The sequence below is a fragment of the Venturia canescens genome, chromosome 8, assembly GCF_019457755.1.
Source record: "Venturia canescens isolate UGA chromosome 8, ASM1945775v1, whole genome shotgun sequence".
Lineage (NCBI taxonomy): Eukaryota > Metazoa > Arthropoda > Insecta > Hymenoptera > Ichneumonidae > Venturia > Venturia canescens.
The window spans coordinates 9,925,208-9,952,601 of record NC_057428.1 but is presented as its reverse complement, the minus strand read 5'-3'; the positions used below and the strand labels follow the sequence as shown (position 1 = coordinate 9,952,601).

General features: G+C 37.9%; 2 protein-coding genes across 3 annotated transcripts in view; one reads left to right on the top strand and one right to left on the bottom strand.

Annotated features, from left to right (window-relative positions):
• Nucleotides 1-419: 419 nt before the first annotated feature.
• Nucleotides 420-27,385, top strand: LOC122414762 (uncharacterized). 2 transcript variants are annotated; one of them, XM_043426333.1, is made up of 7 exons: nucleotides 420-745; nucleotides 25,623-25,851; nucleotides 25,973-26,158; nucleotides 26,367-26,478; nucleotides 26,557-26,805; nucleotides 26,883-26,965; nucleotides 27,056-27,280. In XM_043426333.1, the coding sequence occupies exons 1-7, from the start codon at nucleotides 447-449 to the stop codon at nucleotides 27,209-27,211; spliced, it is 1,314 nt and encodes a 437-aa protein (XP_043282268.1). In that variant the 5' UTR covers nucleotides 420-446; the 3' UTR covers nucleotides 27,212-27,280. The 2 variants fall into 2 exon arrangements, with proteins under 2 accessions (XP_043282268.1, XP_043282269.1); XM_043426334.1 differs by lacking the exon at nucleotides 420-745 and adding an exon at nucleotides 24,970-25,302 and having other exon boundaries at nucleotides 27,056-27,385.
• The window catches only part of LOC122414764 (putative nuclease HARBI1), a 38,398-nt gene continuing 34,230 nt past the window's right edge, over nucleotides 23,227-27,394 (bottom strand). The window contains exons 10-12 of the transcript XR_006261812.1: nucleotides 23,783-23,979; nucleotides 23,482-23,710; nucleotides 23,227-23,291 (exon numbers count right to left, since the gene is read on the bottom strand). The gene's annotated coding sequence lies outside the window, so the exon portion shown is untranslated. The remainder of the gene's footprint in view (nucleotides 23,292-23,481; nucleotides 23,711-23,782; nucleotides 23,980-27,394) is intronic.

Here is a 27,394-nt window from a genome sequence, read left to right as displayed (position 1 = left end):
AATTTGTGACCCAAATATGCGGTTTTTGATAGCTTTGAGGAAGATAAATCCAGCGGTTGTTCTTTTCCATTTCAGCGAAAGAATATTAGAGACTAATGGGGGATTTGTTTTCTGCATGCCTTTCTTGGTATCACATAACATTTTACTAACTACATGATCTCCTCACACGGTACCAGTGAGGAATCGATAAGGAATTCACGAAAGAGATTGTCGTCGACTCTAGCATACGGTGTCAATTTGACACCTATCAACTAGACACTTTTCATCTTCCCTCCCCCCCCCCCCCCATTTCTTGGGCGAGCCGAGGACACCGTACCGATGTTCTCCTCTCCTACAAGATACGGGGGGAAGAAGGCAGAGTGTCGGGTCGGTGTGTCCGTTCGGTACTCCGCCGCATTGTAAAGTACATAACTGATCAGTTGAGTTGAAGTGTTCAAGCGAACAATATGTCGTCTCAAAGCTATGATCGAACAAATATAAAGAAATTCGATAAAAATATTAAAAATGTTCCCGAAGTTTTTGGGTGCGTAGTTGTTGCGATTGCTACGTCTCATGAAAATGGAAAAAATCCACGGACGTTCAACTCGCAAGACATTGACGGGATCATTAAATCTGTGTATGACTGGCCGGTACCTGATAAAAGGCGTGATTACATTAGGAAATTTGTAAGCAAGAATAGCGACTTCTTGAACGATTTCATCAGTAGTCGGAAAATAACTTCAAAACGAACCGAAAATAGTGAATTGTAAGTATTATGTTCATTTCTTTTCTCCTGTATTGAATTGCATGCATACTTTGACCCATTTTCATTATGAGTCAATAAATATGGGTCAAGGGTATAGGTATTTCCTCTTATTCGATCACTAAACTTGAAGGTTACCATAAGGATATGGAAGAAATATACATTTTGTACAGTAAAACTTTTTACGATATTGGAAATGCAGCTGCGCAATATGAAAAGATGAAATCAGCAGTTTATGCGAATGATGGAAGAGAAAAGGACCAGGTGAATGTTTAATTTATTTCGTAATATCGATAAACACGAACAGTTTGAAATCATCATTGCTATCAGGCCATTGGAATCTCTAGTAGAAACTAATTGAAAATGATATTACGTATCGGCATTCAACGAAATATTTTTTATCACGTCCCAAGGGAGGGTATTTTCGTAATTGGGAATATTTCCGGATGGCTAACAACAAATCTAGAACCAAAATAGGAATTCTAAGAATAATATCTTCGTTCGAATTTTCAAAGTACGATCATAGAACCTCTCATTTTTGTCCAACTCTACTCAATTCTACTAAATTTTATCGAGTTCGGGGCCAAATTGAATTTTTGATTTTAAATGTATTTTTAATCAAGTCATCTCTTCCACATGAAAATGGGTGATCCCACTGTTAATAAATGTGTCACTTCTCTCTTTCGTTGGTGCAGTCTATGGAACCATCTACATCAAGGGATCTCTTCGCTTCCAATACAACTCCACGTTTCGCACCTCCTCAATCACCCGACTTTTGTGGATTCTCAAACGAAGGAAAGAAAAATATTTAAAAAAAAAAGAAATTCACGTAAATAAAATTTCAATAAATAAAAAATCAATAAACAATTCAATAAATAAAAAGTTTTTCCGTATCAATCTTGCTATGTCTTGGTTCTTTATTTCTATTTGCACTTTTTCCTGTTCCTGCAAGGCCCGTAGAAGATTGCTTCCCACTACTTTCCGTGACGGATTATTCTTCATCGTCATCTTCGGTTTGGTCAAAAAATATTAAAAACTACCGGGATAAACCATATTTTGCATTAGATTCGTCTCCGTTTATGGGAAATCGAAATTTTTCTGAGTATGGAGATACGGTGTCCGTTCTCGAGACGAATAGCGAGTGTTCGAGGCGACTAAACGTTCATCGTTATGTAATCGGAGAGGTAAATTCCTGTTCCAACGATTTTTGCTCTGTCTATACCGAAGAATACACCACGGTACACTACGTAGCATCGAAATCGTATTCTTTTTGAAGAAATAGATATTTCTTTTACTTTGGTGGAGCAATCTTTGCCTTCAGGTCGGATAACATGTTTTCGAGTCAATCGAGCCTTTGTTATTTATGCAAGGAGAGGAATCTATTAAAATAGTTTGTTGGACGGACAAAAAATAGCGCAAAATATGAGAAGGAACCACATTTTCCATTGGATTCATCTGCATTCTTGAAAAATCGAGATTTTTTGCACACAGGCGAGACACTTTACTTCTCCTGGTCAAATAACGAGTGTTTGATGGCACCGAGACATCGATAATCATGCAGAGAACTAATTTCATTATTTTATTTTGGTGAACGGCCGAAGAATATCTAAAACATTCAAAAAAAGCAGATTTTGTATTGGACTCATGCCCATTTTTGAGATATCGAGATATTTTTTACTTTAGTGAAACGATTTTCGTTCACAAAACGAATAGCGAGTGTTCGAGGGTGTTAAGTCTCGTATTCGTATTCGTTCAAGAAGATGAATCCAATTGCCACCGCTTTTTGTACAGCCTAAAAATATCAAAAACTAAATAGAAAACAAAAATTCTACATCGGAGTCGTCTCCGTTCGTGGAAAATCAACATTTTTCCGAATTTGGTGCAGCATTCTCTGTTCTCAAGTCGAACAACGAGTGTTTGATGCCACTGAGCCTTCATTATTCATGAAGAGAGATTAATCCATTGTAATGGTTTGAGGTACGATCGGAGCAAACCAAAAACTATACGAAGAAACCCCCTTTTCTATAAGAATCGTCTCTATTCTTGAGAAATCGAGATTTTTACGAACATCATCGAGCAACCTCTGTTCTGAAATCAAATAACGAGTGTTGGAGCTTACTGAGCCTTCGTGATTCATTCAAGGAGGTTAATCCAATGGTCACCATTGCTTGTACGATCGGAGCAAACCAAAAACTATACGAAGAAAGAGCATTTTCTTTCGGAATCGTCTCTATTATTGAAAAATCGAGATTTTTTCTAACACGATCGAGCAATCTCTGTTCTCAATACGAATAGCGAGGGTTCGAGGCCGTTAAGCTTTCGTATTCGTTTAAGGAGATGAATCCAATGGTCATCGCTTTTTGTACAGCCGAAAAATCTGACAAATTACATAGAAAACAAAAATTCGCCATCGGAGTCCTCTCCGTTCGTGGAAAATCGGCATTTTTCTGAATTTGGTAGAGCAACCTTTGTTCCCAAATCGAATAATGAGTGTTGGAGCTTACTGAGCCTTCGTGATTCCTTCAAGGAGGTTAATCCAATTGTTATCGTTGGTTGTACGATCGGAGCAAACCAAAAACTATACGATGAAACCACATTTTCTATCGGAGTCCTTTCCATTCATGGAAAATCCAGATTTCTTCTAACACGATCGAGCAACCTCTGTTCCCAAATCGAATAACGAGTGTTGGAGCTTACTGAGCCTTCGTCATTCATTCAAGGAGGTCAATCCAATTGTCAGCGCTGTTTGTACAGCCTAAAAATCTGACAAATTACATAGAAAACAAAAATTCTACATCGGAGTCGTCTCCGTTCGTGGAAAACCGACATTTTTCCGAATTTGGAGCAGCATTCTCTGTTCTCAAGTCGAACAACGAGTGTTTGATGCCACTGAGCCTTCGTTATTCATTGAGAGAGATTAATCCATTGTAATGGTTTGAGGTGCGATCGGAGCAAACCAAAAACTATACGAAGAAAACCCCTTTTCTATAGGAATCGTCTCTATTCTTGAGAAATCGAGATTTTTTCGAACATCATCGAGCAACCTCTGTTCTGAAATCGAATAACGAGTGTTGGAGCTTACTGAGCCTTCGTGATTCATTCAAGGAGGTTAATCCAATTGTCATCATTGCTTGTACGATCGGAGCAAACCAAAAACTATACGAAGAAAGCGCCTTTTCTATCGGAATCGTCTCTATTATTGAAAAATCGAGATTTTTTCTAACACGATCGAGTAATCTCTGTTCTCAATACGAATAGCGAGGGTTCGAGGCCGTTAAGCTTTCGTATTCGTTTAAGGAGATGAATCCAATTGTCATCGCTTTTTGTACAGCCTAAAAATCTGACAAATTACATGGAAAACAAAAATTCGCCATCGGAGTCGTCTCCGTTCGTGGAAAATCGACATTTTTCTGAATTTGGTAGAGCAACCTTTGTTCCCAAATCGAATAACGAGTGTTGGAGCTTACTGAGCCTTCGTGATTCATTCAAGGAGGTTAATCCAATTGTCATCATTGCTTGTACGATCGGAGCAAACCAAAAACTATACGAAGAAAGAGCATTTTCTTTCGGAATCGTCTCTATTATTGAAAAATCGAGATTTTTTCTAACACGATCGAGCAATCTCTGTTCTCAATACGAATAGCGAGGGTTCGAGGCCGTTAAGTTTCCGTATTCGTTTAAGGAGATGAATCCAATTGCCACCGCTTTTTGTACAGCCTAAAAATCTGACAAATTACATAGAAAACAAAAATTCGCCATCGGAGTCGTCTCCGTTCGTGGAAAACCGACATTTTTCCGAATTTGGTGCAGCATTCTCTGTTCTCAAGTCTAACAACGAGTGTTTGATGCCACTGAGCCTTTGTTATTCATTGAGAGAGATTAATCCATTGTAATGGTTTGATGTACGATCAAAGCATGCCAAAAACTAAACGAAAAAACCACATTTTCTATCGGAGTCCTCTCCATTAATGGAAAATCGAGATTCTTTCTAACATGTTCGAGCAACCTCTGTTCCCAAATCAAATAACGAGTGTTGCAGATTACTAAGCCGTCGTGATTCATTCAAGGAGGTTAATCCAATTGTCATCGTTGGTTGTACGATCGCAGAAAACCAAAAACTATACGAAGAAAGCGCCTTTTCTATCGGAATCGTCTCTATTCTTGAAAAATCGAGATTTTGTCGAACATCATCGAGCAACCTTTGTTCTGAAATCGAATAACGAGTGTCGGAGCTTACTGAGCATTCGTGATTCATTCAAGGAGGTTAATCCAATTGTCATCATTGCTTGTACGATCGGAGCAAACCAAAAACTATACGAAGAAAGCGCATTATCTATCGGAATCGTCTCTATTATTGAAAATTCGAGATTTTTTCTAACACGATCGAGCAATCTCTGTTCTCAATACGAATAGCGAGGGTTCGAGGCCGTTAAGTTTTCGTATTCGTTTAAGGAGATGAATCCAATTGCCACCGCTTTTTGTACAGCCTAAAAATCTGACATAGAAAACAAAAATTCGCCTTTGGAGTTGTCTCCGTTCGTGGAAAACCGACATTTTTGTATTATGTTATTTTGATAACGTTCGTTTTTTGGCTTTATTTTATTCGTTTTCAACTGGACCGCGTTTTGAGATGAAATTCTTTGTCCTGAATTCTGCTAGCGAATCCTCAAAGGCACAAGCCTCAGCTTTGAATTTGTTTTTGAAAAAGTTTAGTATTATACACTCCCGATCAAAAGTATGGGGGCGCTAGTTGAAATTTCTTGATGCACTAAAAGTTAGATTGTTCAATCAAAAACAAAGTTATTAAAATTTTGCGAATGCGGTTTTAAAGGGGATACACGTAGCTTCAATTTGTGCTCTTATAAAACCTTTTTCAACTTTTTCTTGCTCCGGTACATGCTTTTTAAGTTGGCCGTTTTTCAACCTTTTTTTGGCTCTTGACAATCGCGCGCACGGTTCGTAGAAAATTTTTCCATAGATATTTACCATGAAAAACGTAAAGGGGAGAGTACTAGCTTTAATTTCGTTTATTAAAAAGTTGCGTGCGATTTTTTTTCGCCTCGTTATCCCATTTTTTGCGAAAAAATAGCGTTTCTAGAAAGTACGGCGTAACGACAAAACTATGAGGTTTTGGTGAAATTATCCGGAGGGCAAAAATATGTATTCGATCATTCTGTACTCGCTAGAATTTTTTTAGAATTTTTGGTGGAGATTTTTTGGAAATCAATTTTCGTCGAAATGCTAATTTTTAAAATCGCTTTAACTCGGGAATTATAAGGCGCGTGGTAAAATATTCAGAGGGAACATTTTCTGCGTTTTCACTGTAATAAACATTAAAATTATTTCAAAAATTTCAAAAACAAATTTCTGAAAAATTCTTTTCCGAAAATCTGAAGAAATCTGAAGCGGGTGAGTCTTAACTCGAGACTTATCTCAGGGAAAGAAATGAGGAGGAGAAATGAGGACAAGAACGAAGACGGAAATGAAGACGAGAACGAAAACAAAAATAAAGACAAAAACGAAGACGGATATAAAGACAAGAACGAAGAAAAAAATGAAGACGAAAAAATACAGGTAAGAAGAAACGAATGAAGACAGAAATGAAGACAAGGACGGAGACAGATATCAAGACGAGCATAAAGACGGAAATAAAGAGAAAATCGAAGACGGAAATGAAGACAAGATCGAAGAGGGAAATGAAGACAGAACGAATACGAAAATGAAGACGAGAACAAAGACGGAAATAAACACATGAACAAAGACAGGAATGAAGACGAGAACGAAGAGTAGCATGAAAACAACAAGGACGATGAAAAGGAAGTCGACAACGAAGACAGAAATAAAGACATGAACGAAGACAGACATGAAGACTGGAACGAAGACACAAATAAAGACAAGAACGAAGACGGAAATTATGACATGAACAAAGATCCCGGGAAAAAGCCGGTTTTCGGCCGAGATATTAATTTCGACCTGTGATATTCAATTTTCATTAAACAACCTTGTTTTTTCCGGATATTGAAAGGGAGAAATTTTCCTTGGATTTGTGCAGGTCAATGAGGATTTTTCTTCTGATACTTACGTTCCTCTAATTTTTAATGAACCAAAAATCATGTGAGAATTTCAGTTTTTCGCTGGCATATGAATTTTGACCTGTGACATTAAATTTCATTAAAAAAACTAGTTTTTCCTGGATTTTGAAAGAGAGTAAACGTCGTGGCTTTCTTTACGGCAAAAGGATATCGCAAAAAATACAGAAAAATCACATTTTTCAAGAGATTTGGCTGCATTACGTTGAGAAAGTATCTGTGAACTTGTAAATGGAACTTAGCGTTCTTAGTTTTATTGAAAAAACGTTATCATAAAGTTCGCATTTCGAAACCGTTAAACAAATAACTTTTCTGTCCTCCGGGCCGAAGTTGCCGCATTCCGCCTACGTCGGACAGAAAAATCGTATACACACCTCGGGCAGGAAAAAGTAAAGCCTCAGACCACATGTTTGTCAGCCTCGGCTTCGCCTCGGTCGACAATTACATGTGATCTGAGACTTTCCTTATTTTCCTGCCCTAGGTGTGTAATATACTATTGTTATTTTCTTCCAATATTAATCACAAGGACCTTTCAAAAAATCCGATATTCCAAAAATTTTCAAAAATAAAAAACATTAGAAATACCGAATACAATCATCCTCCTTCAAGGAAAATTAGCTGGAAGCAACCTCCTAGAGGTCTAACAGGAACAGGAACAGGTGCGAATTGTAATAAATAACAGAGTCGAGAAAAGATTTATACTTAACAACTTTTTATTTGACAGAAAAATATGTTTTTATCGCCATATTCGGTAATTTGAGGAATTCGAGAGATCCAGAACGTTCTATAAACTGGAACAATGAAAGGGAGAAGTTACACATTTATTAATAAAGGGATGTCCTACTTTCATGTAAAAGAGATGACTGCGTCAAAATAAATTTAAAATATAAATGGGCATTTCACCCCGAACTCAAAAAATACGAGGAATTAAACCGAATTAGAAGTAAAATTTATGTTCCACCATCTTACTTTTGAAAAATGAATGAAAATGTTATTTGGAGTTATTTTTTCGATTCAGCTTCGTTATCAGCTATCCGAAAAAATGGTGAACGGAACAGCGCTCACGTCTGAGAGGCCGCATTACCACTATTTCACTGGAGAAACGCTATGTGGTTCACGAATAAAGCCATTGAATCTTCGCTGGGTTTTAGACATGCATATTCGCTGCTGGAACTCTGGTGCTAAACAATCAAAAACAAAAAATTCGAAGATTACGTTGACTTTCTAGAAAATTATATGTTATTGCCATCACCACAACTGGTTTTCCGAGTAATTAGCATCTACGGATCGAATTCATGAAAGATCGTTGCGAAGTCACATCTTTGAGAACAAATGCATGTTTTAACGAGCGTCCGGTGATCCAAATAATAATATGGCTAACTAAATTTCTGAAGTTGCATCCGCTTGAGAACTTGTGGAATAACACTTGGTTTGCTGTAATAAGATAAAATCGTAAGAAAATTTATTGAAAATTTCTGTTTTTGCTATAAATGTTACCGGTTAAGGTTTCTGTATGTAAAAATGGTATGAAATTTCCAAAGATATAGTGATGCTTACAGGGAAGGATTCTCAGTAAGGGATCCATAATCCGTTGTTCTCGATGACACACCGCATGCGGTTTGGCATCGAGTTAACGAGATTGAGGGAAATTTCTTCCCTCGCCTCGATATCTCGCCAAACACGATACACGTGTGCCACGAGAGCGTCCCGGTTTCTGTCTTCACCAGATTCCCACTCTCGAACCATGATACCTATGAGGGGTCTAGGAATTTCCATTCAAATTAATTTTATGGCCAATAACATATTCCGCGTATTTAACGATGCGCTCCACAAGTATCTAGGAAAATAAAAGTAAATTCTAATAAAACATACTCCACAAGTTCTCAATCGGATTCAAATCTGGTGATTTGGGGGGCCAATTTATTACGGTGACGTCTGGATGCTCGTCAAACCATCTCATCGTCTCACGGGAAGTATGAACCGCAGATCTATCCTGCATAAATTGGATACGTGGGTACTGATCAAGTGGACAGCGAGCTCTGGCGGCCGGGAGCATGGTATTTTCAAGAACGTTGACGTAATCCCCAGAATTCATTCTTGCTGGGATTTCGCATAGAGCCATCGCTCCAGCCGCCGACATGCAGCCCCAAAACCCAACGGATATCCGACCACTCCATTGTTTCTCCACCACATAGCGTTCATCCAGACGGAATTCTCGCGCCCGAGGGCGATACACATGGCGTCGGCCATCGTCGGAAGACCGGAACACCTACAAATGAACGAGGAAAGGGAATCTTAAACTAGTAGTAAAATTCAGAGTTGAGAAGAAAAGCAGCTACGGAGATTTAGATTTCATATCTAGAGTCGCAGTAGCGACTTAATTCATTTTTAAGCGAGTCGCTCCCAGGGACACTTGACAGGAGCGATAAGATTGCGAACTCTTTTCGAAAACTTTCAAAATTTGTTTTTTCAATAATAAAATAATTACATAGCTTCGTAAAATATTCGAAGTTTATAAATTTCTATTCAATTTTTTGTATCGATCGCAATCTCTCGGAACTTTGTAACTTAACGCATTGAAAATATATGTAATATCGAGACAAGAGTTCATTTTAAGGGAGTGCATGAGTGAGTGTAGTACTTGAGCAAAGTCGTAAATTAAGGATTAGGATATTAGAAAAAATGGAACGGACGACCGAGGTTTTTCCCGTCACGACTACTCAAGTCACTCGGCGACAGTAAAATCATAAAATAAAGAAGGATGCACGGGCAGACGAATAACAGATGTCGCGTAGTTTGCAAAGAATGGAATGCTAAAAAATAAGTTAGAGTTAGTCAGAGTGCCGAACCGAGCGGACGTGTCCGCATCCTGTAGCCTTTCCTTAAGTTCTTTTCAATAAATATATTAACTCTCCTCGCTGATCTTACTTTTCACAACCTCCTCACTACCATTTACTGGAATAAATCCAGATACTACATATAACTTATTTATTTTTTCATGTCATCAAAAGATTGTGCATTATTTGCACATATTTTTGATGTTTATTGATTTCATTATCTAGTGGCATTAGTAAAAAAAAATTCCTACAATTGTTTATTTGAAAACTTATTTTCAAATTTTTTTTTTACCGAAAGCTCGCCGCGGGTAGTCAAAAAATCGCTGCCAGCCTAAATCGAGGACGAAGATAAAGGAGAAAACTTTGGGATTTTATAGAATTAAAAAAAAAATTATATTATACAATTACAAAAAATCTATAGGAATTTTATAAAGATTTTATAGAATGTCACAACCGACGTAAATTTTTGTTTAATTATATTATAATTGATATTAGATTAATCAACTACCGAACTTATAAGCGCTCCCACTCGAGCCTTAGCCATTGATATATATAATCAGGTCATTCATCTGTACACGGCACACGACGACCACACCCATGCATCGACACTCGAAACCCTGTATACACAACAAACCACCGAGCGACCCTTGGACCCAAGACGCTTAGGCCATAAACTTAAAGCCCCACCCTGACACTACACGAAAACAACACTACGAAGATGACACATCCAGTTCCCCTAAACTAGATCTGAGAATTCAAAAGGCTTAAAACACTTCCGTTTCCCCCACTAATTTCCGATTTTGGCTCCTATAAAAGGGCGAGATTTCTCATCTTCGTGGCAGTCCGTTCCGTACCTAGAGTCACGATTATACTGTTAACAGTAATTCGGTTGTCATTCGGTTAGCCGTCTTATACTTAAACTCTGACCGAACTCCGGGTCTTCTGTAGAAGAGAGCGAGTCGAGACTTTCTATTAAAGTTAAAGTCCATTTTTCAAGATTGGGACTTAGAATAATTTCGAACGTCCGCTTCTCGGACTTATAATAATTTCCGATTATCCGCGTAACTCAACATTGACAAGTAAGCTACAACGAGTCGAAGTAATCAAAGACACCTCTCCGGTAAAGCATTTAACAATATATCTCATCAAGTTTGTATCCTTCAATTGTATTCTACTAACATTTCATTTTAATATCGGAATATATAGAGAATCCTAGATCTCTCTATCTTATTCCACTTTTGTAATTCTACTAACCCTTTGTTTTCATTAAAGAGTGTATAAAGAATCCTAGATCTCTTTATTCACAACCTTTAATTCCCTTTCCTCAGTCGTAATCAAGATAAAGCAAGACTTCTCGAGGTCTATCGGCGTGCGCCCACGACACTCATAACGAGTATATCTATATAATAACGCTCTGCGTATACATTGCTGAATGGAAAAGTCAATGGGACATAACGTTTGCCGCTCGACGTTCAAATACCCGAACCTTTCCTTCACGCCCCTCCGGACGTGACAGATAAAAATTTGGTGACAGCGGTGGGATACTTTTTAGTACGCTGAGCGCTTTATTCTTGTTACCACTGATGAAATGAAGACTAACAATTATCAAAATTTTCTAATTACAAATCTTAACTAACGAAATTAATGGAAATCTAATTAAATAAAAGAAAAGTTATTCGAAGTGAATAATTTAAAAAAATATATATAACAATGGCAGAACTTGCAAATATTACGCATCACCAAGCTATTACTGATGCTATGCTCACAAGTATGGGCGAGTGTATGGCTCTACAACAGGCACTCATACATGTGCCAAGTTTTAACGGGAAGAATATGCCCCTCAAATCATTTATAGAAGACGTAGAAAACGGTTTTACGTTCGTGCCTGAAGGCCTAAAAACGTCATTTTTCAAGGGAGTTTGTTCGAAACTCAAAGAAACAGCTCGCGACGCGGTAGTTGATAAAAGCATAGAGTCGGTAGAAGACTTATCGAAAGCCTTAAAAGAATATTTTTCACCCAAGAAATCATATCCTTATTATTGTGCAGAAATTCAATCAGTTAGATTGAGACGTGATAAAACAGTGCTCGATTATTATACACGAATTAAAAGATTACGAACCAGCGCCATTGCCGCTTTAAAAGACAAATTTACAGAAGCTGAGGCTACCCGAATGCTACCCATGCTTGACGGAGTAGCACTAGAGTCATTCAAAAGAGGCCTCTCAGACGATTTATTATACGCCATCAGCGTACAAGATCCCCAAACACTCGAGGAAGCGTTTAGAGTCGTACAACGCATAGAACGAGATATGGAAGGAGCAAATGCTCGAAACTCGAATTCATTGAGATATGCTCAATCAGAACAAGATCGCACACCCCAATATAATTCTAATAACAACAATGGGTATCGTAGAGTATCCTTTCAAGATCGTGAAAACAATTATGGTAACAAAAATTCAAATTTCAATAGAATTTTTCGCCGCGACACAACACCGCCTCGTGAACAACGACCAATACGCGAAAATTTCCCATCGCGAAGATTCCAAAATAGAAATCAATCACCAAGAAATTTCTATGGTTACCCACCAAACGCATTTTATGGACCACAATATTATCCTCCAGTTCCATATGGACCTCCCATGTACCCTCCGTACAGTGAGTACCCACAGAATTTTTCCCCTTCGCACTCGATGTATCCTAGTCCTTTTTATAAACGTGAAAATTCATTTCAAAACATGAGACCAGTATCTCCTCGACCCAACAACACTTCAGATAATTTAAACTCGCAAGACGCCCGTCGAGCGGACGCATCGACGAGCAACCCTCAAGCCACGCGTCCCACAGCCGTGAAATTCCTCACGGCAGGAGATTTGTTAGATGGACCAGCGGACAAGAACGCTCCCCAAAAATCACTTTACGAGCCCCCGAACTCGAAAACGGTTTTGGACGTTTTCTGATTGATACCGAAGCCGATATAAATATTGTTAAATTACAAGCATTAAAACGCAGATGCATCATTGCGGATCAATGAATTTTTAACATTATCAGGATAACACCAGATAAAATCCATACACTAGGATCGACCGAATTAACGTTATTCGATAAACCAGCAAAGTTTCAAGTGCTAAACGAAAACACTGCTATCCCCGCGGACGGAATTATAGGAATCGAGTTTCTTCAAAACGAAAAGGCTGAGATATCATTTCACCATAACACACTCGTCACCACCTCGAAACCCATAAACCCGATACCGTTTGAGAATGACTCCGAAAACGTCAGGGAAAATCCAAACACTATACGAAATGTAACAAAAGATGACGAAGGAACATCATTTATTTTGAAAGCTCGGACTCGCATGAAGGTCCCAATTAAAGTAAATAACCCAAGTTTAAAAACGGGATTTCTTCCACGAATTCGAACTCCGGAAAATATTTTTATGGGAAACACAGTCGTCACAAACGAAAATGGAACCTGTTATATTTACGCGATAAACGCTTATGAAGATGATGCTCAAATTGATGTACCTCCTCAAGAATTAATTCCATTCGAATATTACGATTCAGAAGATTTCTTTGATTATGGAAGTGATGAAAGTACTGAGGAAAACCCAGCTAATAGAGAAGAAAGAATACGCGAAAGCCTCCGCTTAGATCATTTAAATTCAGAAGAAAAACAACACGTTCTTAAAATAATAAAAGAATACCCTCACTTGTTCCATTCACCTGGCGATAAGTTGCCCGCTACTACAGAAATAAAACATACTATACCCATTACTGACGATCTACCAGTGACCATTAGACAGTATCGATTTCCCCCTGCTCATAAAGAGGAAATTAATAAACAAATAAATAAACTTTTGGATAATAAGGTCATAGTAAATTCAACTTCTCCGTATAATTCACCTTTATGGATTGTACCAAAGAAACCTGATTCAAAGGGAAACAAACGATGGAGGATGGTAATAGATTTCCGTGAATGATATTCAAAAACCATAAGCGATGCTTACCCTTTGCCGAACATCACTGAGATCCTCGATAGACTCGGTGGAGCGAAATATTTCTCTACATTCGATTTAGCTAGTGGATTCCACCAAATTGAAATGGAAACAAAAGACAGACAAAAGACTGCTTTTAGCACACCTAACGGACACTACGAATACGCTAGAATTCCGTTTGGACTTAAAAATGCTCCCGCTACTTTTCAACGCTTAATGGATAGAGTTCTTTTAGGATTACAGGACAGCGAATTATTCGTGTATCTTGACGATATCGTGCTCTTCGCTACTTCCTTAGAAGAACATGAAGTAAAGGTTTGACGACTTTTTAATAAACTTAGTAACGCGAAACTGTCTTTACAGCCGGACAAATGCAAATTTCTAAACACCGACGTAATTTATCTCGGTTATATAATTAGTGACGGAGGCGTACGGCCTGACCCTAAAAAGACAGAAGCGGTCGAAAAATTCCCAATCCCTAAAACTGTTACAAACGTACGGCAGTTCCTCGGTCTCGCCGGTTGTTATAGAAGATTCATAACCAACTTTTCCGAAGAAGCTAAACCATTCAGTGACCTATTAAAGAAAAATGTCGAGTTTAAATGGGGTCCCGAACAACAAAAGGGATTTGACTATTTGAAAAACGCTTTATGTTCCTCTCCAATATTACAATATCCATATTTCGAAGAACTCTTTATTTTAACTACAGATGCATCAAATTATGCAACAGGCGCGGTTTTAAGCCAAGAAAAAATCGGGGAAGATAAACCGATAGCTTATATGTCACTATTACTAAATTCAGCCGAAAGAAATTATAACACAACGGAAAAAGAATGCCTTGCGGTCGTGTACACGATATTGCATTTCAGACCATATCTATATGGTCGCCCATTTACTCTTGTCAGTGATCATGAACCACTAAAATGGATTGATTCAGTAAAATTACCCGTTCAACGATTAATTCGTTGGAGGATACGATTACGCGAATATGAATACACTTTCTGTTACAAACCTGAGCGACTTAGTTCAAGCGCGGACGCGTTATCACGGAACCCGGTTGTACCTAATGCCACGGTATTAGCTATATCATCGGATGCCAAAAAGCCACCGATTACCACGGCTCCCCGTAAAACTACAGCTTCAAAACTATTAGTAAAAACAATTCAACCACCTGCAAGCAAAGACAAGCCTTTGTCTACCGTATTGGAAGAATCAAATGTACCAGGAAGTACAATTGGTGAACAAGTCAGACGCGGTAAAATAATTAGTACAGGTCCTCCTGTAGTCACAGTAAAAGTCCCTCGAACTCAAACCCGGGCAGCATCGACAAAAACGAGCTCCGGCTCCTCTGACACAGAACGAAGACCCCCTACTGCGCGGGCCCGGAACAGCGCTTTTCCTAGCCTGGCCGAAAAGAGGACAATTACCACCAGGGCTACGAAAGTCCCAGAACCTCCACCTTTGAAGCGTTACACAGACGCATTACGATTCGCATTTGATATTAATGAGTCTCTAGAGGAAAACGCCACCTCCACCGAAACAGAAAATTTACCCGCCCCTGTAAAAAACCAAAATATAGTCGAAATACAAGGAAGCCCAAAGGTAAATCAATATTGGTGGGACAATAATCAAAACAATGTTGAAGTAAATAAAGATTGCGGTACGCAAACAGATGAATATACGGAATCAGAAGACGCAGATAATGAAATAGGAAAGACCCGTGAGTCATTAATAACTTTTAGACACCCTGTGGATAGATCGACACCCGCCGTTACACAAAATGAAGAAGAGATAAGTAGCGAAGAAGAAGACCGCCGGCAACCTGAACCAAATTTACGACTAAATTTCAACAACTCCGAAAGCGAGTCTGAAGTAAGCAACCCAGAAGTGGCAGAAGAAGTACCAGTCAAAAATCCTGGAAGAACAGTTTCCCAGACCATAATTCCTGGAGTTTATTACCCCCACATGTGCAAAAGCGACAACCTCTTACAAGTAAACACCACAAACGAAAATTTAACTTATCATAAAAATAATTGTCTACATTTCATATCAGCCGACTGTGAATTCACGACGGTCGTATCAAGACCATTGATAGAAACAGACAAAATTTATCCACAAGATTTAAAATTCAAAAAGACAAAGCGTAAACAAGTTTTAGTAACAAACAAAGGAAACTACAAAATCCTGAGTGCGGTACTAATTAATAAACATTTTGATACATATTCGGTTCAGGAACTCAAGGAGGTACTCCTCACTGTTAAGGACACAATTAATAAATATCAAATTAAAACACTCAGAATTTCAAAACCGGGAGATATGCTAGAAAATTTTAGCCACTCCTTTATTGCGGATCTATTAGAGGAATGCTTAGGAGAATGTGAGTGTGCAGTTACAATTTGCCGCGGGAATGTAACAATTCCAGACGAAGCCATACGACAAGAAATAATATCTGAATATCACGAGAGTTTAATGGGTGGACACAAAGGTATTACAAAAACGTATAAGAGAATTCGAGAACGATTCTATTGGCCAAATCTCAAAGATGAGGTAACCGAATACGTGAGATCATGTCCCGAGTGTCAACAACAAAAATTGACTAGAATAAAAACTCGTGAACCTATGATCATCACGGACACCCCATATGAAGCCTTCGACAAAATTTCCATTGACACCGTAGGACCGTTGCCCGAAACCCCAAATGGTAATAGACACATCTTGACCGTTCAAGACAACCTCACAAAATACTGTATTGCCGTCCCTATACCAGACATAAAAGCCGAAACAATAGCTGACGCTCTAGCTAGAAACGTAATCATTCAATTTGGTACACCAAAAATCATTCTGAGTGATCAAGGTAGATCATTTGTCGGGAAGGTTTTTAACAATTTAGCCAGAATTTTCAAAATAAAACATCTAACCACTTCCGGTTATCACCCTCAAACCAACGGCTCATTGGAAAGAAGCCACATAGTTCTAGCAGAATTCATTAAACATTACAAAGATAAATTCGAAGACTGGGATAAATTTGTTCCTTTTGCCATGTTTTCATACAACACATCGGTACACGAGTCCACAAAATTTACGCCCTTTGAGCTAGTATACGGAAGAATAGCCCGAACTCCAAGTTCTTTTCCCCCTCCCGAGAAATTAGAAACCTATGGAAGTTATCTATGTGAACTCACCTCTCGACTCGACGAAATGAGGAGACTCGCGTCGAAATCTTTAATTAAATCAAAGTACCGCTCGAAGCAATATTATGATAAAAAGGTACATAGCGAAAATTTCAACCCTGGAGATATGGTGTACGTACTAAAGGAACCAAAAAGAGGAAAGTTTGACAATTGTTACATTGGACCTTATCAAATTACAGAATTATTAGACAGGCACAACGCTGTACTCGAAACCTCAGAAGGAAAAAGAATTTTAAAACATTTAGATAAACTGAAACCATATAGAGCCAGAAGAAGCATCGCAACTCCTCTTTAGAAAACGCGTCACATGCCATCGCCGTACCAGCAAAACTAATAAAAAAAAAGGGAGAGAGAAACTACCCCAAACTAATGAATAGGGCCTACGAGCATAAAAATCCACACCTACACTAGAAAATCGTATACCCCAAATCTCCAGAAGTTCAACATATACAACTACAAGTACTACGGAGTTGTTTACATGAGAACGAATACATAAACATAACATTTCAACTCTCGCACTCTCTCTCTCTCTCTCTCTCTCTCTCTCTCTCTCTCTCTCTCTCATATTTGTCAGGTTGATTGTCAGGTTATTTGTCTACTCATATTTGCCAGGTAGAAGTCAGACAGTAGTTGATGATTTTAATAATTGCTCAAATTGGTGTCGAACATCTCAAGGTGTCCCTCAAGGTTCCGTCTTAGGGCCGTTACTTTTTATGATTTTCATAAATTCCATCTCTCAAAATATTCGATACACCAATCATATGGTGTTTGCAGATGACACACAAATTTATTTGTCCTGCGATATTAATATGTTAAATAATGCTCTCAGTAAGATTAGTTATGATATAAATGTTATTTATGACTTTGCTCAAACTAATGGGTTAAAGTTAAATGCTGGAAAATCCAAGATTATGGTGTTCGGGAGTAACGCCCGCACTCGGTTAATTTCCATTGAGCGATTACCTCTTGTAGCAGTTAACAATACACCTATACCCTATGTGCGTGAAGCTCGTAATTTAGGAGTCATTCTCAATGAAAATCTTGACTGGACCAGCCATGTTGCGGAAATTTCGAAGAAGGTCAATGCAGCGCTTCATAAATTAAAGTTTAACAAGCATCTCCTATCACGTGCGCTGCGCAAGAAACTTATCATGTCGCTTATCTTTCCTCTTGTCGATTATTGCTGTGTAGTTTATCATCCCTTAACCGAAGAATTGAATCTTATATTGCAACGGTTAGTAAACACATGTGTGAGATTTATTTTCGACTTGAGGAAGGATTCACGTATAACTCCTTCCCGGCTTGAACTAGGCTGGATCTCCGTAAAAAATCGGCGCCAGTACTTCCAAGCGATTGCGATACATGGTGTTGTCTATGGGCGAGCACCGAGCTATATATCTGAGCAATTCTGTAGTATTCAAACCGACATTAGGCGATCTGATCGACGCCCTGGTGCCACTTTTTGCATTCCTGCGTATAGAACCACTACGTTCTTGAATTCTTTCTGTGTCTCGGGTTGTTACCTATGGGATTCTACCTAGGGAGATTACATCGATCTCGTCTATTAGTAGTTTTAAAAACAAATTATTAGATTATCTCCTTACATGTGAAAGAGATCTGAATTACGAGCACGAGGAAGTATTGTAGTTGAATTGACTAATGCAACCTCAATCACGATTGCGATCGCGATCATGATCATGATTATGATATAATTGAAATTCTAAATACAAATTGATTTGGACTTTTGTCAATGATATGATATTCAGTCAATAATAATTGCTATAATATTAGTATTTTACTGTATTATGTATTATGTATGTATTCTGTTTATGCAATCTTGCGTTATCTTATTCATATAATCGCATTATTGTCATTATTGTCATATTGTTATATAAGAATTATATTGAGAGATTATTATTTTAAGTATTAGCAATTAGTAATCCATATTGTATCTAACTATTGTTCTAAATTGCCTCCATGGTTTTCCAGAGGCATAATAAACAACAATCAATCAATCAATCAATCAATCTCTCTCACTCTATGCTCTCCATTAGTATGGAAAATTTGGTTCATACGAGAAAATCTTCTCCTTTTCTTCTTCTTCCTCCTTATCGTACTCGCAAGGAAGGGATGAGGTTTGACTATAAAAGGAAAGAAAATCCCGACTAATATTCAGTCTAACAAAATTTTTCGTGGTGTCACGTCAGAAATTCAGAGTAAAGTTCGTGGTAGTATAGTAGTCAAGTCGCTTCTAACTTAGGAAATTCGAGCCAAAGAAAAAAAAATCACACCCCTTCCAAATAACTAGACGAACCGCGACATTAACCATCAAAACCATCAAAGCATTCAACCTTGCCTACAGGTATTTGAGATTTATTCAAAATAATCAACATATTCCAACAAAATTTTTTTTTACAGAAGATAATTATTATTTCCAAGTGTCATATTTTTGTTTTAAAATCAACGAGGAAAAACATTGATGTTTGACTGAAGCCAACTTAATTCTATCGATAACGTAAGGAGAGCTTTCCTTTCCATGTATTTTTTTTTTTTTTCGTTTTTTTTTTTTTCGTCCCTCTTTACTTCATGAAATTTTCGTTGAGTCTCACTAACATACAAAACCTTTCCGGGACCAAGTGCAGAACGTTTGCACGCCCATCACAACCCTGATCCATTGACGAGAATAAGTGCAGAAACGTTTGCACGCTCGTTTCCTTTTTGGGAATAAGTGAAGAAACGTTTTCACGCCCAACTGATACCCAAATCCATTGACAAGAACAAGTGCAGAAACGTTTGCACGCTTTCTCCTTCCTGCGGTGAGAATAAGTGAAGATACGGTTTCACGCTCACCATACCTTCTCCAACACGGGAATAAGTGAAGAAACGTTTTCACGCCCGTGAAATCCTTAACTAACCATGGGACGAAGTCGTCGTGCCGGAAGAAAATAGCAGCTTTGGAAACTTCATGCTCAACAATCGAGATCAGAAACATATCAATTAAATTATTTTTAAATTAAAAATATTCAAAAAGAACTCAATCAAAAACCATCAATTATTTCCATTAAAACAATTACCTCGAAAGTTCACATCACAAAATTAATTCCAGTCGATTTACCCCCGAAACATCCAATCGACAATATACCCGAAAACGACCCACGGTTGCCGAAATACCAACAAATCAACAAATAATCCAAAATAATTCTATCTACTTCGAGAAGACAAAATAAATTCGTCAACCACCCAGTAATTCGTTTGAATCACAAAACAATAATTAAATATTTTCCTTTTAACATATAATCAACCACATTTAACAAGCATGCATATCTCTGAATCAGAACTCAATTTTTTAAACGAACAAGAAACGTTAGATTGGTTATATGAAATCCCTGCCACCAGAATACCGGGTAAAAATTACGAATTCTATAAGAGCATTGCTCAATCCAGATGCGTATGCGTTAAAACAGTTTCAGAAACTCTTGTATAGTACATAGATATCTATGCCAGAACCTTTTGTAACGATTACTATCAAGACATAACTGCGGACGAAACCGAAGAAACGGGGAAAATGGTCAAAACACACCGGTTAGTGCCAGGCCCACATTACGGGGCATGTTGTAGTATTTGTGGAACAGATTTATTAAAATCACAAACGCCATATCAATGCGATGATTGTATTCTGGCTTGGATTTTTAATAGAGTTGATGTAGAGAATGGGCGCGAGGTCGTGGTAAATCGGACCAATTAACTTTCCCAAATTTTTAATTATAAACACCTGGATCTGTTCCAGGATATTTACCATGCCGACCATTAGCACAGAATATTACGTAAATTCAACCGGTCACTCAACTCCACGTGTCATACAAAAACATCTAAAAAGACATCTAGTAATTTTCATTGCTTATGCCATGGAAGTACGTCAGTCACGACGCCAACTACGAGAGGAGTTGATTAAGCTTTGGAAAGAAGACACCCGTAGTAAAAGTCTAGTATGGTATAACCCCGAAGCAAATCCCGGGGATATTTTTAACCTGCGATCCTTGTTTGGCCTCGAACCTTTGACTGAGAGAGAAACTGATTCCCACTGGGAAAGTTTGGCAAAAACAATAGCGTGAACACGCGCATGAATTCCCCGTATACGCATAAAAGAAAAGAAAAAAAACCATATTAACGAGTTGACAACTCTTTACCAACATCATGAACCCTCCAATTCCAATCAAATCGCCGTTGAAGAGAATTGGAAATAAATACGTGGTTTACACTGGTGCTTTTTATTCACCTTCACACTTCTACGTGAACAAAGCGAAGAATGTACCAAAGGTGGAAAAGGCCATCGGAAAATTCTTAAAGGACTTTCCAATTTTCGATATGGGTACGCTAGGACCTCTCCAAACAGGAAGTTGTGCCGTTAAATTAGCTGATAGCTGGTTAAGAGGTAATATTCTAGCAATAAACAACGGGTTCGCAGTTTTAGATTTGGTAGATATCGGAGGAGTGTTAAGATTTAATACCTACAACCTGAGAGCCCTACCCCCTTCAATAACTCTTTCGACGGGCAAGGCCATGCGAGTCTATCTGTGTAACATAGAGCCAAAATTCGAAGGACCCTGGGCCGAAAGCGAAACGAGATTTCTCGAAACCCTTCTGGCTAGGCGACCCTTGAGAATGAAAAGCATGCATTGCAGAGGAAGTTGCTCCTCACTAACACTAGGAGTAACCCTGGTAGATAGACCCACCGGCCTCGACATACGGCGACTACTATTGAATCGCGGACTCGCAGTAGAAGGGTTCATACCCGAATCTGTATTATCAGACATACCATCCGACCATGTCGATGTTCTCCTTCAGGAAACATTGCAACAACAAACAGCAGTTTAAATACACGAAGTACAAAAACGCGAATATGAATATTTTTTAGTAGATAGCATTAAGGAAAAACGACAATGGACATGAACTAGCCATTCAATTTAGATAATCTATATGCCCCTGAAATAAGAAAAAAAATAACGCCATGATTCTACCTATACTATATATTATTTTATATTTGAAATTAACCTTGACGTTTAAAGATAAGTTTGAATAAGTATATTAATAAAAAAATTTTTTTTAATTTTAAAATATTTTCCATCAATAATGCCATTTTTATCAAGCGACTCGGTAGAGTCTCGGGACAAGTACATTGACAGCCCTGTCGTCAGCTGGCCTGAGGCTCTCGTCGAGACTATACTTTCTCTGAATAAAACGATTCGCGGTGGTGGGAGTAAAATTGGCATGTGATTTTCTTTAATTGCGAAGCTCATGAGTTATGTACGGCTTTGAAAATTGAACTTTTAGCTAATTAAGAAGTTCTCTGTCGAATGAGCCCAAAATCAGCATGCTCGGTGTCGTAATTTCTGAGAAAAAACTTTGCACGGGCTTAAGATTATGCAAACGTTACTAACACATTCAGGATTTGACGTATCTGTATACGCGTACTCCAACCGCTACAAACATAGGCCCCTTGGCCCCCATGATCACCAATCCCTGGTGAGAGAAATTTTGTTGCAACCAATGAAGGGTGAGAGAATTTTTGGGCCAATGACATTCAAGAAAAAGAGCAAGGAAGTTTGGCGGAAAGCTAAGGAGCTCGAGAGCTCGAAAGTACTCGAAAGTCACCACCTGAAGTTTCACGTCATGTTGACATTTGGGGTTATGATGTTATGAAGTGCGTGTGGGAAAACAAAAATAATTTTCGCGTCATCTAACGAAGTGCATATTGATATTTATTTTGTTAAAACTTGTGGTATACTGAACCGGTATAAAAGTGGTCGCGTAAATGTAAACTGTGATCTGTGTGTGAAAATAAAAGATATAAAAAAATGCGTGATGCATATGTCAACGAAACTTTTCAAGATTTCATTATTTCGTTCGATTGGAAATAAGTGTCAACTGAGATAATCTTTGAATTAAACCAGAGTGCGCGGAATATTGTCCAGTGTAAATATATCATCAGTTGCGTGATTATATATCATGTGTAATAATGTAGGTTATATATACGAATTCCCTTTGATAGCTGTGCGGTAATAACGAACCGGCCGGGGTTTGATGTTACGAAGTGCGGGACAAATGTAACAAACGTTCGCATAGTTAGTGAATAATATAAATAAGGCAAATCAGTTTATCAAAAATAGGTCTTGTAGTTGTGAGGAAAAACGTTCGTAGACCTATATAACGTCACATTTTCTTTTTGCGATCTGAAATATTATGGTTGATAATTAATAAAACAAGAACACATTTTTATATGTTCTTTTTTATATGATAAGAAGTTCATTTTTTATATGATAAAAAACATTTCATTCATCTAGATATGCGACAGCATATTGACGCTAAATACTTACTTCTTTCATCATCAATTGATCCGTACGGGCTACTCGCCGTCAAAGTCAAATCTGGGTGCCTGTCTGTAAGAAAACAAAAAAATTGTTCTCATGAATAATCTCAATTTAGTATCAAATAAATAGAATTACGCTGCGAACTCGATAGTTGCAACAGATATGTCGCTACACCTGTGGGAGAAATTGCATTCATCAAAGTTGCATCTATCAGGTTCGCAGTGTACGAACATTTAAATTCGTAAACGTTTGTTCTTACGGTCCAATAACTTCATGCTTTCTCTACTTTCATCTGATAAGGAAATCAAGGGAGATAGCTGTGGATCATCACATATATTTCGGAGTAGATTGTCGGTCTCGAGACTTTTTTGGCTATCGTTGGCAACGACACCCGAACACTGAACATCACTTTTGGAACTGCTGATATCTAACAAATCTTCAAACCTTCCATTCTGGCATAACGATGTTGTTCTTGACTCCATAGATTCCTGTTGTGAATTTACCAAAACTTGATTTATGCTCTAACGGATGAAGTTTTTTCAGGTGTCGTTCATTTGTACCTTAAGTTTTCGAAACACCAGCAGCTCTTCTAGATTTCCAAAATCAATGTTGGAAGACTGAGAGATCGATAATCTGACTTAATCCACAACACCGTTCAAAGGTTTGTTCCAATATACACCGTTGCGTGTCAAGTGTGTTTTGCATATAGGACACTGGAATTTAGTGCTGAGAGCGGTAGTGATGCATTCCGAACAAACTGGAATCACAAAGTTTATCGAAAGTGAAGATAGAAAAAAATCAAATAAAATTCAGAGTGAACGTGATTACAATCTTACAATTGTCGGGACAAGTGCTGGTGCATGGATCCGTCATCAAACCATAGCACAATTCGCATTTGAGGACTTTCGCAATGTTCTGTGAAAAACTCATATTTTCCTCGAAATATCGAGCCTCGCTGAAATTAACGTGTACTATGATTTTTACCGACCGTACAACTGATAGATAACCTTAAAGGAAATAAATACCTCAATAATCTCGAATGCTGCTAAATTGGGTGTTTTTGTATTTTTTCTATTCTCCATTTTAAGATATAATTTAGCGCAAATCAACCGCAAACAAGCTCCAAATCCGTATACTTGCAGTGTGCGGGTGTAAAACAGATTAAGTTTTAAACGTATGCACGTGATGTTCGGAAAAACATTGGCCACTGGGCAAAACCATACTTTAGAATTGAGAGTTAGATACAGAACAGAACAGTACGTGCTACCAGGGCTGCGTTTGGAGAGCAATAATCTATTTAGGTTAATTTAGGTTCTTAAATATTTAATTTTTAAGAGCGGGCTTGGAAAAACACGATTGCCACATTTACACACACGCACACATAACATTTATCGTCCCTTTATTTCTTAAATTTTCTTCATTCACTATTTTTAAAACGGTTTCCGGACTAAAAAACTAGCCATGAAATTAAGTGCTGTATTAAATTATCAATAAAATTGAGAACCCCTGCTGACTGACTCTTTTTACCGACAGAAACGACCGTGGTGACATCTCTGCTTAGCGTTTGCAACTAAGCTCTAACGTTAGGCTAGATTCTCGAGCCCTAGTGTTTTTTCGGACAATCTCCACCCTGTAGCGGGATTCTGTAACTCGTTATGCCTATAACGAATCGGAACGTTATGGTAACGATAGCGACGTCTGCCGAGTGTAACGACAAACGGATAACGACTGTATGATTCCGTAACTCCAAATAGCGTTGCCTCGACGTTACAGAATGCGATAACGAAACGTCGTTATTTAACGTCGTCGTTACGTTTCAAGCCTTTGCGGAAGTGACGTTGACTACGTGAAATAGTAAAATCTTTCGTTGGTTGATGTTGAGAACCACCGGCATTTTAGTAACTTCTTATAAATAACTAGTAATCGTCGAATGGGAAGCATTGTTTACAAATCGTGTTTCTTTGTGCCTTTCATGGTTTTTAATCTCAATGGTGCCTTTGTTGTTGCATGTACTTTGACGTGATTTTCGATATTTATAAGTAAAAAAATTATTTCATTCGACAATAGCTCCACAATCGCAGTAAGTAAATACGTTTGTAACGAAAATATTTAATACATATATTATAATATGACAGGTAGAATTGTAGGTTATACATACGTATTTAGGACCGAGTTTTCTATCACCCGGTGAATTTTATTAGATTTTATCTTATAGTTAAAAGTCTGTTATCCGATGCTACAACCTGCAGGTAGAATTTTCCTGAAAATGGAACAATCAGCCGTAAATTCGTAGTTGGTATATATCAAGAGACTCGGTAGAGTCTCGGGATTGACAGCCCTGTTATATATATTTGCTTAAGTACATCAAATCAATCAAACGTGGTTTCAATATTCTTTTAGGAACAAAATGTGTACGGCAGTAGGTGCGAGGAAAAGGCAAGCAAAGGCAACCTCATCACAAATCGATTTTATGGTCGATTATTTTATACAGAATCCCCATGTTGCTACAGGGAAATTCCAATCTTTGCACGGTAAATTTGATTTGTCCGCTTCATGGGAGAAGTTAGCGGAAGAGTTAAATCAGATGTGGAACGATGGAAGAACAAAAGACGTGAAGTCATGGAAATCCGTAAGTCATTAGCGTTATGTTTTTATTGAAAAATAATTAATACATGAAAGGGATATTTCAATATTTCCCGTCAAGATTTTTCTACAGCTCTAAATTATGTACATATAAAACATTTTTATAGACGTGGCGAGACAACAAAACATTGGTATCTCAAAAAGTGGCAAAGATACGTGCCAATCAAGCTGCAACAGGAAATGTTACGGGTCCTCCTGTAAAACTAACCGAGCGCGATCAAAAAATTTTGGGCTTAATGGGTCACGATTACGTTGAAGGTGTTGAGAGTCCGGATGCATTCCCAGAAGAACAGGTAATAATATGTCTTTGAAAACAGTTGTAACCACCTTCTTGGTGCAAATATTCGCAAACTCCATAAGTTGAATTGTGTGGTAGAAATAGAGTGTCAACATTTCAATAGTATTTTAAACGATTATTTCTTTCATAGCTTGAAAGTTTGTAGATACTTCAACAGTAAAATTGATAAATCGATACATGATTCTCTTCTTTAATTATTTCAGGCCAACGCCATTGAGCTACTCGCAGAGGGGGATGAAGATATATTGGAAATCGGTGCTAATTCCTTGACAGTGCGTAGCAACAGTGATATCAGTGACAGCACCCATTATACTAGTTAGTAAAATTTTCAACTTTCAGAATTGACTGAAACTACTTTGATGGCAGAACAAAGCATATACTATTCTATTTTAGATTATGACCAGCTGGACGACCTATTAGAAGGGACCGATGAAACTGAGTTGTTTCTGATAAAAAACAAATCAGTGAAAAAGCAAAAAACGGCATTAACAGCAACAGACGCTCAAGCAGCTGCTCTATCCGAACCGTGTCAATCATCGAGTCCGCAGAAACCATCATATGCACTATCAGCATCCGACAAAAATTCAAGTCGCCAAAAGACCCCAAGTCGACCAGGAAGAGTCACAAACGCCATAAAGCGTTGTAAGTACGATTATAGTCATTCATTCAATTGCCACAACGTACAAAAACATGCGTACAATTTTTGTTATATTTTCAAGGTCCCAATAGGCTGGGCATACAGTTGCAAGATGCACGGGACGATTTTGTGGATCTAGCTGAACGACAAATTTTGTGCATGGAGGTAAATAAATAGTACAGGTCTCTGATATGCTTATTCTTTTTCTAACAAATTTGTCGTTTCAATCAAATTTTAAAATTGTTATTTTTTTAGATGTTTGCTAAAACTATGCAACAAATTGCGGACAATGACAAAGAGAGGAACGAAATTTTTCGTACCTTGGTCGAAAGTCAAAAAACTCGAGACGAGGCATTTTCGCAGCTCACTGTTGTAATAAAAGACTGTGTTGACGCTTTAAAAAGGAATTGAAATTTTTTTATCTAAATAGAGTTTTTTGTTTATATAGATGTTTTATATTTAAATCATTAAGAATTTTATTGAAAGTTACTTGTGTAGTGTATAAGTTTACATAGTTCTTTAACCTCAGACTAAAGTGCCATATTTTTGATATTATAACCAGCTCGATGCCAAATATTTAAAAAATGGAAACAA